At 39.9% G+C, this 14,862-nt stretch overlaps 1 protein-coding gene across 2 annotated transcripts in view; it reads right to left on the bottom strand.

Moving 5' to 3' along the window:
* CLIC5 (chloride intracellular channel 5) overlaps positions 1-14,862 on the bottom strand; it is a 95,916-nt gene that overhangs the window by 31,001 nt on the left and 50,053 nt on the right. For both annotated transcript variants that reach the window (XM_040598795.1, XM_040598796.1), the window contains exons 2-4: positions 2,284-2,393; positions 1,818-1,943; positions 360-466 (exon numbers count right to left, since the gene is read on the bottom strand). In XM_040598795.1, the coding sequence (XP_040454729.1) occupies positions 360-466; positions 1,818-1,943; positions 2,284-2,393 (343 nt within the window). The remainder of the gene's footprint in view (positions 1-359; positions 467-1,817; positions 1,944-2,283; positions 2,394-14,862) is intronic.

Raw genomic sequence — 14,862 nt, 5'->3', positions numbered from 1 at the left:
CTAAGCAGTGCACGGGCAGGGTAGAGGAGGTGGCACAGGCCACCAGCCACTTCCAGTAATCACTATGGGATCCTGCTCTGCTGATGAAGCTGGGCTGTATGGACAGGAGCCACATCATGGCAGTTGGTAAAGGGGCTGCCTAACACTCTGTGGCCTGTTTTATTTATTTGTGTAGATGTAGTTAATTCAGCTATGGCCATGTGAATTGAGTCCACTGAACCAACCATCTCCAGCTGATCAGCAGCCGTACCTGGTGTCGTATGAACAGAGTTTACAATAAAATGAATGGGAGAATGGCAAAATTCCTCCACTCCAAAGCACAAAAACTCCCTGGCGCTTTTGGTAATGATCCTACTCACCAGCATTATCCTGCTGCTTGGTATTTTTGATGTACGCAGAAAATTTGGAAAAGATATCAATTCCAGCAGTGTTTGATTCCCGGTGCTTAGCTGCCAGTTTGGGGTACCTGAAAAGGGAGACACAGTGTGGAGAGTAACATCTTGTTACCAGAAAGGTAGTGACGATTACAAACATAATTTACAAGAAGAAAGAAAAAAGCCCTGTACAAGGAACTGCAATTAACACTGTCATTTATCTTCAAACAACAGCTTGGCAAGTCCCTCTTAATAATATCTGTGTCTGTCAAGGCGGGCGTTTGGATAGTTACACAGGGATGGCTTCATGACAAAGGTAATTGCACTGGTGCTTTATGTTGCCATGATACAAGATACTGTGGCCTTAAATCAGAAGGAAGCATAAATTTCTAGAAAGGTGCAGGGGAGTTTGGCAGTCAGCTCCCTCTATTATGAATGGCAGTTGTGTCTAATTCCCTGCGCTGAAAATGTACTCCAGGATATAATAGCAAGGCATGTTAGTATTACCCAGGTGAAGAAACACAAAGTTTTCAGTCTCTGAATTGTTTTTTATAGACATCTGGTGCAAAGGAATATATCAATTTGAAAGACCAACACAAACTAACAGCTCCTACTGACTTCAGTGGTCTTGGACCAGAGTATAGAAAATTTAAATATCTGCTCTCTTGCCTCAAGACTAGCCTATAGCTGCTGATTCACTTGGAGGTAAAACACTCCATATGGAATCAAGCCAATTTTCATTGATTCATAGATTGTAAGGTCCAGATCACAAGCCAACGATTTTTTTCCCCCATTATCCTTGTATTAAGTCCAAAATGTTTGACTAACTAAGGCATATCTGGTAAATCTAAAACCTTCCTTGGTAGCTTGTTCCAGTGGTTAATCATTCATACAAAAAAAAAAATCTGTGCCTTATTTCTAATCTGAATTAGTTTGATTATAACTTCCAGTCATGGGCTCTTGTCATTTCTTGACTAGAATAATGAGCACTTTTCCGCCTCCAGAGCCTCTCATACTCTGTAATCAGCCCCCTTCCAGCCTTTCTAATACACCGTACAGCTCAGAAACCTCCAGGTTTTCACTGTAAAATGCTTTTCCTGGCACAGATATTTTGTGTGGCAATTCATGGCACCTATTCCAAGTTATTTTTAGCTTCATAAAATGTGGACACCAGACCCCTACAACATTTTTCTAGTATTGGTCTCCTTAATTCTGCATACAAGGGCATCCTGAAATGTGTACAGAGAAAACATTCTGCAGTCATTAGTCATACAAGTACCCTTCACACATGGAAGTCATCTCACTGAAGCCAGCAAGTTTCATAAATAAATATTACTCCTGTAAGTAAAGATTGTAGGAGGGAGTGCTTTTTAGGAACTCCTCTTAGGACATCTTTCATTCCTAGGAAATGGAATATTGACTGAAAAAATCCCAGGTTCTTACTTTGGAGGTGCAAGAGTCTCTTCCAAGAATTCCTCAATCTTGTTAACATCTGTCTTGACTTCTCCATTAAAAGTCAAGAAAGGTGGGTGGGTCCCAGGAGCCAGATTGTGTAGGTCAGCTGGCTTTCTGCAGAGAGAGAAAAAGTCATGAAATCACTGATCTTTATGTTCAGGTGGTTGCACAGATATTTATAGTTCCTACAAAATCAGTTTGCCCTTCTTTTTTTTCCTGTAGTTTGCGGTTAGAAAACTTTGAAACTACCCCAAGCACCCTGTTTAATATAAAAACATTCCACAAGTGAAAAAAAAAAACCAAAAAACACAACCCCAAACCTGAATCCCAACTATTTTGTTGTGCACCGCAGACTCTCTAGGCTAGATACAAATCTGATTGAACTTGGTGGGGCCTTTCTATAGGGAAAACACTGGATCAGATAACTCTTTTAAATTAAACTGACAATTTTTACCTTTTCAGGTCAACAGTGGTGACGTTGAACACAACTCCTTTAAGCCACAGGATCATGAAGAGACGCTGGGAGAATGGGCAGTTTCCAATGCTTTCTCCATCTATACCAGCCTGAGGGATGGAAAGAGAGGAAAAATAGATTTCAGACTTGTTAGTCACTTACCTCCCTCAAGATGGAAAATTGGATGTTGAAAGAAAAATAACCCATTTAAAAATAACTGTCAGTGCCTGTTATTTAATACAGTTTATCATCAACACAAGAATGGAGTTACTCCAGGATTCAGCCTTCATCAGCAGCTTGAGAAAGCAAGCCGGTGCCTCTCTGGAGGGCAGCTCTGTGTAAAAGAGATGTCTCCCTTGCAGATGGCAAGCAACATCCAGGAGACTGTGTATCCTTTCAACTGCTCTCATCCTTCTGGCACTGCCTGCTTTGTGGACAGACTAGAAAACTCAGGACAGGTTTCTTACTCTATTTAAGTCTGTGGACTGCAGCTGTTGTCAGCTCGACATCTGCTTCAGTGCAAAATGTGGGCTTTCAGATCTAGATTTAAACCCAAGCACCCTGGGCACTCACTCTTTCTTGTTCACATCCAGTAAAGCAACAGCCTCAGACACAAACAACCAGATCCAGGCAGAAATCTCCATCTGAATCCTTCTGAGATTCAAGGCAGGTTTCAGCCATCATGTTCAGTCCGTTCCTATCTCTAGTACCTAATGAGTTGCCTACAAACCACTACAAAACAATAAAAAACTGCTAATGTTAGCATTGAGGAAACAGCTTATTTTTTCCTCTAAAAATTTATGGTCCTTAGCCATGCAAATTCTGACTTTGAGCCATGCAGGGATACAAATAACACTAGCTAAACTGAGCCAAAGCTGTGTCCAAGGACAACATCCTTCTACAATAATTATGCTTGTGGCCAAAGCTTTCGGGACGATAATGGTTTTGATAGATTTCCATTTTAATTTGTGGTGCCATTGTGTTTAAAAGATTCTTATAATCCTGGTGAAGCAACCAACCTTCCGCTGTTGACCCACATGGGTTGCATAACTGTATTTTATGCACACAGTGTGTGTCCAAGAACGGCTGATGAAAGAGCTAAGCAAATAATTTGCCCTTTTCCTTTGGAGAAAATACTATATTACTCTGTTTGCTCTCATAAATTTTATCTTATTAATATTCAAGCTGTGAGGTAGCATTTCTCTGTCTTAAAGAAGGAATCACTTCTAATTATTGCAGTTCTATGAAACATTCACAGCACAACTAGAAACATTTTGAGATGTGTCCAGTTGCTACAAATTCAGGCCTTGTGGATGAAATGCTTATCTGAAAGATTTTCTGGTAAGCGTCGGGAACCTTTCTTATGTCTTGAACACAGCTTTTGATGATTCTGGATTTAAAAACAAATGCTAGATTTCCATCCACCAAAATATGGAAAGATTGTAGATTCAAGGCTTGGAGGCAACTCGTTCTAAAGTTTAGGGCTATATAATTTTTTTTTCTCTGGGTTCAGATTTTGTTTCAAACACTCAGACTCTAGAGGTGCTTGGATATGGGAGTACAGTTTGGCTGCACTTTTACCTGAAATTACGGATCTGCAATATGCCTGGCACATGGCATATAAAGAACCAGCAAACAATGTGAATTAAAGCGTGGCATGACATGAGGATGAGCAAAAGAAGATGCATTTCCTCATCTGCCTGAGGTGTGAGTAGCCTAGTTCTGCGAAATTTTATTAATTAACTAGTTAGCTCTGTTCTGCAAATGTGATGGCAAAATAAAGACAATGTTACCATGGGAATACCAGGCACCACTGTATTGCATACAATAATTACTGTAAAGTCACATTTGTTGATTTGGCTTTGGGTTGTTAAACCATTGCCAAGAACTTTTAACTTCTTACCCTTCATGAAAAGAGGCAAATGCTATAGGAGAAAACAGCGATACGATGCCAGATTTACCCTTGGCTTTTTCACCATCTCAATCATAATCACACCCTTCATAATGGAGTTGGCTAACGCAGTCTATGAACAATATATTACAAACCTAAAATTTGAAGAAAAACAGATTGATGACTGAATTAGAGGGCAAAAGACTGTAAACAGAAGGGTTGACTCTCATCTTACCTTCTCTGGATTTACTTTGGCTTATAAATTCACTGATTCTGATGCATTCTTCACCTGACTCCCTACAAAGTGAGTGTAAAACCCTGCTTTGCCAAGTCCTGCAAATACTTTGGGAGGGAAGCATCTTGTCTCACAAAAACACGCAAAGCTGCAGCCTTCCCACAGGTCTCCATCCTGCATGGAGGCAATCTCCTGCATGTCATCATCACCCGCTTCTTGTGCTGCAAGTAACAACTTCATCTTTTTCAGGAAAAAGACTCATGGAGACCATTGCCCTGCTGCCTCTAATTATATATTTTCATAGAAAGCTCAAGGGCTACACAGATCTGCATCTTTTCACATGTTCTCCAAGGCAATGGTGAAAGACCTTCTCAATAACAGGGAGGACTAAAGTAGGGACAGAGCAGCTGAATGGCAAGGAAGAAAAAGAAGGGATGGGTCATGTGAAGCTAAGGGATGCAGAAGTCACTGGGGACAGAAGACATGAAGTCTCGGAGAAACAAGATTCACTTGGAGATCAAAAATAAAATTAATTGTGTAGTCAAACGAGGCCTCCAACAGCCCCAAATGGTCAAAATATCTTCCCAACACTTCCTAAAGAGTGGGAAACAGTAATTGCTAGAGACATACTGGGAATAGACAGAGGAAATTCCAGAAACAAAAGATAAACTAAAGAAAAAGTACCGTATGATCTCTGTTCAGAGCTCCTGGATGTGGAAGCCAGGCTCATGATTTGGGTGGAGTCTGACTCATGGGTTTTGATCTCATGTGACTGGCATAACTGAAAATGCTACCACAAATCACAAGGCAAACTGGTGACAGAGGAGGGAACAGAATCAAAATCTCCCCAGCAACACAATTTATCCAATAAATTCAGTTCTTTTTTTCTGCAGAAAATACAGGCAAGGCTCTATCAGTTTTGTGAATCCATTCTCATTGCTTCTAACAGCAGTTAGTAATTCAACGTTCAGCGCTCTGCAAGAGCAAAACTTTAGTAGGTAATAACTTCAAAGGCTTATCAAAGTGTCTCAAGATCCCTTGTGAAGTCTATTAACTCCCAGGAGGAAGAACACAGACTTCCCAGATTTAGTCACTCTTAGCTTTAAAGAAAAACAACTTGCTTAAAGCACCCCAGTAGTGCCTAAATACAAGTTTATTATGTATCTGTCCAAGGTTAAGGGCTCAGAAATGCAGGAATTAAATAATACCTTCACCAAGATCAAGAACTCAAACCGTGGATGGAAAGAAAAGAATACTTGACAAGCTAGAGAAACACCATTTATCCCTGTTGTTATTCACAAATCAGCACAAAAGCTTTCTCACGTAGGTTCCCTGAAGCACAGCAAAAGTGATCAACCATTTATAAAAGGAGCAAGTTGATGATACATGCACTCTCCCTGCCAGCAACACCAGATATTTCTGATTTAATGGTTTCAGCTAGGGAAAGTGGCTTTGTGGGCACTAGGATCAAGGAAATAGAGTTTTTCAAGTGCTGTGTAAGTCCCAAAGCTGTGAAAGGGAAGGGCTTCAGAACCTCCTTCTCCCTATGGAGAACGACGTCACCTTCCAGGTGAATTTGCTTTTCAAGGCAAAATCCCAGAGTGACTGTGGAACAGTAAAACAGATTAGAGGATTTGCTGAGTAAGGCTCTTCAGCCAATGCTCATCCCACTGAAATTTAAGTGAGATGCCTAAGGGGAGGTCACCTGTGTGGGCATCCAAAAGATGAATCTTTCACTTTGACTAAACCTGATGAGTGTCTGAATTTAGGTGGGATATATGTGGACCCTAGCAATAAAAAAGCCTGGAGTTTGTGGAGGCAGAGTTTCTAGAGAATTATTTCGCTCTAGCTTGGAAACATCACTTTCTGCCCCCTTTGCTTCACACAAGCTTACTTTTATTAGTTTACCTACTAAAAAAATAGGCTTTTCTACTTAATCTCCAGCTGTTAAGGTGCTTCACACCAACTGATGCAAGGTCTTGCCCTGGAACTCAGTATAATCACATCAGGAAAACCCTAACATCATACCAGCTGCTTGTCTCTAACTGAGTAATGGCAAGAATGAACAAGATGTTCTCCTTTTTTATTTATAAGTTGCTACCCCTTAAATCCTTCAGCTATTTTTAATGAAATAATTAAACCTTAAAGATATTTGTGTGCACAAGTGGGGGATGTACCGACACATTACTGAGGAACAAAATTAAGAAGGTTTCAGGAGTGGGGGAGAGGAAAAAAAAAAAAAAAAAAGTCTTGGTGATTTTATGAGCTTGTGCGAAGTATTTTTGTGAAGCAGCGGAACTATCGAGAGCCTCCAATCGCTGCACAGCATAGCTGAACGACATGAACAGGGAGATCTCCTCAAGTTCAAGGTAATACTTTGACATAAACAAAATAACTGGAATAAATTTCCTAACTTCTTCCAAAAATACTCCACCTGGTACATGCACAGTGACTGCAATGCATACAGACAACTGTATATTATTTTAACTAACCCTAAGGTGGGAGGAGAGCAAGTTTCATTTCCAGTTATTCCCAAAACATAGCAGCTTTAAAGCAATATACCATCCCTAATAACAACTAAGAATCCAGCTTACAAATGGCAGCACTGGAAGGAGTTGTGTATCAGAAAGCAATGTGTTTTTTTCCAGGAAAATAATTTATTTAGGGTTATCTATTCTCCTTCTCCTTTCATTTTTCATTGCATTGAGGCCACCCTGCACAATGGTTCGGTGCTCTCTTAGACTCTGGGGTAAAGTAGGGAGATATTTCTGATGAACTAAAACACATTTCTTTTTCCAAACGATTTTAACAAGTTAGCAAAAGCAGGCAGGCTAATTCACCTCAGTGTTTCCCATTAAGGATTAAGGAGGGATTTGATTTCATCATCCCTACAATCAAAATCTAGACTCACATTACACATGGTTACACCCTCTGTTTTAAAACTGGGAAAGTGCCTGCCTTTTGACACTTACCCTCCTTATGCTCAGAACCCAAAGGAGAAGTGAAAATCCTATTCGAAACACAGAGCAGGCCAGGAAATATCCTATTTATTGTGCCATTAAAAAAAAAAACAACTGTAATTATACCACACACACAATAGCACAAATCTCCATTGTAGGGAAAAATCATTGGCCGCAACATGAGATCAGACATGCCAAGGTATTCCTTTAGTAAGGATCTTTTTTTTTCTTTCCAGTTTCTTGTCTCTTTTCTTTCACAACTTCTCATCCAAATGTAAAAGCCAGTAAGCTGTTTGGAGTGCCACCAACGGAGAGACAAGCTAAGAAGTGTATATTCATAGAGCAGCACTGGTAGGTCTCAAGTAAGAAGTAAATCTTGTAGCACAAGTCCTGTGTATCACAGGACACTCTTGTTGACTGTGGCTCTGGTTCAGGAAAGCGTTTAAGCATGTGCTGAAATACATCCCAATTCAGAGGAAGTATATGCTTAACTTTAAGCATGTTCTTAAGTCCTGATGATTTCAATGGGACTTAAGCACATACTTAAGTACTTTCCTGAATGGAGGCCTATAACAACAGTAATAAATTTGCTGTGCAGCATTTTAACTTCATTGGACTTCTTCCGAGATTTCATTTTGCTAGGAGAAATTCTGAGAAGCAGCCTTCCAAGGGAGGGCAGGATAGAGCAGAAATATATTCCTAAGCACACACACATGGAAATGGAGCATGTGCATATATGTCAAATAAAAATAGAGCATTTGCTAGAAAGACTGTCAGGGTAGTAACAAAACAAAAAGGAAGTGGTGAAATTCTTTAGCCAGCTCCCCAAAAGCCAGCCAAAATGTTGTCCAAGTTTGGCATACATACAGTCGTATATTATAGATGTACATAAGCTTAACTCAGGTCTGCACTGCCAGCCAATTTGAAGAGAGCTGGCTTGTTACATTCTGTTCAAACTGGCTGAGCAGCACGTCAGTGAAACTGAGGATCTCCAGAGAGCTGTTGTTGCACTTCTGAGGTCTCTGCAGTTCTGGAGAAGATGCATTTGTACTCTTGAGACATCCTGAATTTTCAGGAGATGGAATTGCAAGTTGGAGACCCCACAGGCATCAGTAGTTAATACATGACAAGTATTTTCTTTAGGTTTGGTAAATCATTATTTTCCAGCTTTTTATATTCACATGAATGGCACCATGGGCGGGAAGGGATCAGTCATACAGGTCAGCTGCTGCCTGGGGATCCTTTCATGATGGCTTAGGATAATCACAGTTAAAGACCAATTGACTCAAGCTGGTCCATGCACCTAGGGCAAAGCAGATTCATCTGCCACATCAGCTGAGGTCCTGATAGCAGCATAGCAGCATGCACGGTGATCAACCTGTACAAATAGGTCTCAGTTTTCCCCAAGAGCTTTGTCGGAGCCACTAGCCACTGCATACGTTCTGCATGAAATATGTTTTGCTTTGAAATAAATTTTGCGATGCCTGAGAACTCCAGTCAGTCACGTGCAGTTTGGACTGAGAAAACTACAGACTCGATGCAGGTAAATAGTCTTATCACATGAAAATGACTCATGCTATTCCATCACCTTTTCTGCTTTCTTTAAAGAACTAAAGGCACATGACTTGACCAATATCAACAGAGTAGGAAAGCACAGACTGGTCTGACACCCTAGACTAAGAAATTATTTTGTTCTCATTTATATTTGTAGATCCCCTACTTAATTGCATGTGTCCAACTTAATAAGAAATTGATAGTTCCTACTTCCTTTGATTATCTACTATAATGAAACTTCCCACACCAAAACGTACACAGAAATACAAACACGGGGGGGGTGTGGGTGTGTGGGTACGCATAGGTATACATATATATAGATATAGATACATGCAATAAGGCTGGAACCAATGTATTTTTTTTCTAGGAGACCATGATCCAGCATTCTCTGCTGTGAGGAATTTCTGCATACCACATCTGACTTTCACATGGTCATGTACAAAGGGAAAGCCCCCAGAAGAGGAAGAATCATTAAGTAACATCAGCAGTATTGTAGAGACAAACCACATATAGCACGTCCTTATGTTCTTTTAATGTCAGCAAAATACCAGCTAAAGGATGGGTGGTAAATGCTGCCTGACATTTTCAAAGTGGCTAGCACTTTTAGCTCCTATGAGACAATTTGAAGGCAGCTGACTTCTCATAAGTATCAACTCTCTACACTTGGAAAATCAGGCCATAAGCCACCCAGAAGGAATAAGCTGTTTATAAAACTCTTAGTAAGAATTTTCTAGATTTGCTTTGGGAGTATCACTGACTGTGATCTTCCTGAGCAACTAGACAAAAAATTAAATGTTGAAAAACAAATCTCCATTGGAAGAATATTCTTTTGAGGAGCACACTTGGAATTTGACAAATACCTGGTGAAGATGTGCAGTGCTTTGGCTGTACCACCTCGGAAATATGCCCGGAGTCCTGGTCTTTGGCTACCCCTGCAGTCCAGCTGAGGATGGGCAGGGTACCGGGACCATGCAAAGCTGTAAGAGCACAGGGTCCTAATGTGCAGCTTGCACAGGACTCTCAGGGTTCCCGGCTGCCTGGCAGCCCACCCACCAGCCAGAATTTCCTTTCAATGTCACTGACTTATCTCAGTTTCCCTCCTTGCAGAAAACCCACAGCTTCTGTTCAATAACACTGTGAATGTTTCAAAATGTGTTGTTTAGACTTAGAACAATTCAGACCAAAATCATGAAATTCTTCGAAGCCCAAAATTGCCATTCTCATCCCAGCTCTCGTTAGCAGATTATGCAAAAAGTTCACGTGCTTCTGGACACAGTGGATTGGAAACATATATGTGTCTTTCTTGGCTTGATGGCCAAATAGCCATCAACTTTTACACTTCTTCCTGAGCCTTTTCCAACCTAATAAAGTAATTATTTTCCTGTCACTCACCAGTATCACGGCACAGGATCCTCTGTACCCACATTAGCCACTGGATGTAATCACAGAGAACAGCTTTTAAAATCTTTCCTTTTTTAGGGACCTATCAATAATTCACTGTGAGTGAGATGCCACAGGAGCAAGAAAAGAACTCAAGAAATGACAGTTATATAAGCTTAACATATAGAAAGATACTGGAACAAATGTTTAAACGGTAAGCTCACAAGCGCGAGCGGAAATGTAAAGTTGATAAGAGAATAGGGACTTATCAGGAACAAATGACATTAAACCAAGCAAATTTTGTTCTCTGACGGAGTACCCAGCACAGCGGGTAGGAAGGAAGCAGCAGGTATCTAGAAGCTGGCTTCCGTAAGGTTTCCAGCACAAGTTCCAGACTGTGTTTTCATAAACAAAGTAGGGGAATAGGACCTGTATGAAATCTCTGCAAAGTGCTTGTATGAGTGGTTGAAAAAATACTTACGGAGTAGTAATAATCAAGTTTTCTGTTAGTCTAGAAACACACAACAAATAGAGGTACCGTAAAGGTCTACAACAAGGCGAGTCATATTTAATGTTTCCATTAGCAAAATGGAGGAAGGAATAGACAGAACCTTACAAAATTTCCTGACAGCAACAAACACAGAGAGGTTATTAGTATTTCTCAGGAGAGGAGTAGACTCCAAAATAATGCTGAGAAGTTGGAAAACAGTGTCCAAAAAATTAGGAAATTAAAACTCAAGGTATAAAATGTAAGAAGAACAAAATCTGATGTACAAATGCAAGATGAGGAATAGCTGGTGAGGCTGTGAAGATGAAGCAAGGGAGTTTTTACATCAATCACAAACAATATGAAACATCAGCATATGCATCTACAAGCAACAGTAACAAGATAATGTGATGTACAGATGATGTTCTACCACTGCATGACAGTCCTCAAACATATCTAAGACTGTTTTACGAAGAGGATGATGTTCCATTGTTGCTCATGCCCACAGAGGATAGGATTAAGTATTTTGCTTAATCTGCAACAATAAAGCTTTTTTTTGGGGAAAAAATCCAGTGTAATTATAGGACTAATGAAACACAAAGCGGGCTATCTAAGGAGGTTGTGTAAGCTGCATTAGCAGAGGTTTTGAAAAAAATCAAAAGGAAAAAAGTTGGTAAAACTGTCTTGATTTATTCCATCCTGCTGCAGAGCAGAGAGGGTGCATAGGATGTTTTTAAAATCCTTTCTAACAGTATATATTAGTGACTCTGACAATAAATTTGTTTTTGGTGTTAGTGTTAGATGCTTGGTGGCACAGACTTTCGCGTTCCTCTGACCTGCACAGGATGAAGTCTGGCCCCAGTGAAGTCAATGGGAATTTTGCCTGTGATTTTGACACAATCCAAATTTCACTCATAGGTTTAATGGCCAGAAGGGACAATTACAATGTTTTTTCCTGACCTTTTGCATAATACAAACACAGATTTCACTCAGCCTGTAGCCAATATCTTGCGGTGGAACTAGAAGGTATGTTTTGAAAGGTTTTTCGGGATAGACATATGCGAGACATAGAGTGGTAGTAAAATCCCCTCTAGCGGAGTATATTTGCAGTGCAGGGTGAAGTTCTATGGAATTCAACCACAAACATCCAATTTGTAGGATTTTGCTAAAGGTAGCTAACTTGCCCCATCCCTTATACATGTAACTTCTTTCTTTTTTTTTTAATCTACCGGTTGCATTCTGTATGTGGGTTTAAGTGCTAGAAGGAACCTCAGTCACAGGATTTGGGGAGTCAAGCCTCAGTGGTACTCAGTTGGTAAAGATGCTCAATCAACTGCTACTTGGTTATCTTGGCTACAACACTGTATCTCATAGGAAGAGGTGAGGACTTTGAACAAGAAAGCCATAAATCCTTTTTTAAGACAAATAAACTTGTCATGCAACATATTCATACCAGATGGCTGTTCATGCCCTGTATATGCAGAATGCAGCTCCTACATTTTGGAAGCTTATGCCTATAGGGTCATACTCTCATTTTGGCCTTTTGGTGCCACAGCTATTAATGGATTATAGTCTAATACACTTGATCTAATTCTGTAACAGTCAATATTCCTATAAAATATTCCCACTATTGATGAATATTCCACTGACTTCAGTGAGAGCAGAGTCATGCCTTGGATTCACTACTTTCTTTCTAATAAGTGATAAAAACCACAAGTGGGTTTATGGGCTCTGGAGAAAGAACCTGGGAAAGAATCTGGTTTAGCTAATCACAAAGCACCATTTCCATTTATAATTGTTTCAAATATTGATGATTCTATATCCTGACAGCTGATTAGAGATGTAAAAAAAAATCATTCCTCCAGGAAAACTGCAGAAAATAAAATGAGAGATAAATCATTGTCAAGAGGTAGCAATGCAAATTATGGTAGAATTATTCCTGCTTCTAGCAGAGATCAGGTGCAAATAAGGAGTCGTTTCTCCAAAGAAAGCTCTACGCAGATCTCCGGTTCCCATTACAGTACCAGAATCCTGCATACAGTTTTTCTTGTAAGAATTAAATCTGTGCACATCTGGAATCTGAATGTCTGTTAACAATCTCAGAGCCAGGGACAGTAATCTGGTCATATAGTATATTCTGCAAATGCTGATGAATTGCAGCCAAATTTCCATGCCTCTAAGCAACGTATTGAACTAACAGCAGCCAGGTGCTGAAAGTTAATGCTGAACCTGAAATCAGATCCAGGGCTGAATTATTTATTGAAATTCCATGACTTTCATTGCACTATTAGAAGAAAGAGTAACTTGCAGGCACTAGAAATAAAGGTCTGAATGGTGGGGTGTTACTGATAAGGGCATCAGCTGACCCCAGTGTGGGCCATAATCTACCCTTGATGGTCTCATTTGGTATCTTATTTAACATCATAAAACTACTCTTCATCATTGACTTTAAGCAGGATGAAAGAGCAATCAGTAACTCTCAGGAGCTATCCTGCACTGGCCAGGACTTGGTCTTTCTGTCTCCTTTTGCATCTCCGCAGTTGACAGTGCTGCACAGGGTTTGAGAGAAGCTTCGTCCCGAGATGTGTTGAAAGTTTATGACCTTCAACTGAAAGCATGTCAAGTCGCATTGCAAAGGAGCAGCACATTGCAGGCTCAAACTAGACTTTGGTTTGATGTTTGCATCTCAGTCTGACTTCCCAATGCAACCCACAGTACCTTGAATAAAATAATTATTTGTTACAATATTACCAGCATATGGACCAAGCCTTACTGCCATGAGAATACAAATGCAATATAAACTGTTTTTCTGGTTCCCAGGTACTCACAGAGAAATCATTACAGAGTTTAGTGGATATTGTATCACCTTTATTATTTTCTTACCTGCCACAACTGCTGTTTTGTTCATCTGATCATTTACACAGACATATAGTCAAATTTAGCCATTAAAGGGGTGTTACACTACAAAGTAGTTTTTTCCGATAGCCATCTACAAAGGAGGGGAATGTGACTTTCTCTGAATATTTCATTAAACAAGAAACAGAGCGCAAGTTCTGAGTTTGTATATGTAAACACCTGCAATGAAAACAGGAGTCTAAGACATACACACAAACAGCAAGCAAACATTCCTTGTGACTCATCTAAAAGCCGAACAATTTGTGTTTTCAATATCAAATGCTCAAGAAAAAACCCAGTGATGCTTTCCAAAAGCTACTGAGAAATTTTGCGTAAGTGTGTATAGCAGTAAAAGTGTAATTTGCAAGTATTTTACAGTACTGACTTCTGAAACTAATGTGTGACAAATGTTGTAAATGGAAAAAGTTAATTTGATCAGTGAGTAGAGTTTGGATCACATTTCTTGTCTACTCACTGCCTCAGTGCAGGATGATTTCTTAAATCTCTGTGTCTATACAGTTCAGGTCAGTTTGAAATGCTGCAGTCATGCTGCTTTACAAACTTCCTACACAAAACAGCTTTGGCAAATTTTCTTAAAACACATTTTGACTTGATGCTCAGACTGAATTTCTTCTAGTTTCATTTTATCCTGATATCCAGCATAAAGAAAACTTTACTTTAAATGTTATTTATTAACATATTTTTTAGTTTTCTTCCCTTTATACAAAATCTTAAATATGCCATTACAATTTCCCTAGCAACTCTTACTGTCCTCTTGCTTCTGGGATCCTTGACCATGCTGTCTATTCCAAATATATTTTTTTTGTTCTATTCTCATCACTCCTGAGTCCCTCTCTCACTGAGGACCCTCATGCTCCAAGTGGAACACTCTCCAAGAAGACCAGCAGTTCCCCCAGCACAGTCATACAGCAAAACTCTTCACCAGCCTGTTCTTTCCTATCACACCTGTCCCAGAAGCAGTAGTAACCTCCCCAAACCTCTCTTGTTCTCTCTCTTCCCTCCACAAAAAAAAAAAAAAATATCTTGATTTTTCTCTCATTTTATTTCCCCTGCCTTTCAAACACATACTTTGTTCACTGGCTTCACCAACCAAGTTGGTGACAGAAACACTGGTATCTGCCCCCACCTCCAATCCCTCCCATCCCTTCCCCTGACC

This window comes from Falco naumanni, chromosome 6, assembly GCF_017639655.2.
Source record: "Falco naumanni isolate bFalNau1 chromosome 6, bFalNau1.pat, whole genome shotgun sequence".
NCBI lineage: Eukaryota > Metazoa > Chordata > Aves > Falconiformes > Falconidae > Falco > Falco naumanni.
This window is presented reverse-complemented; position numbering and strand designations above follow the sequence as displayed.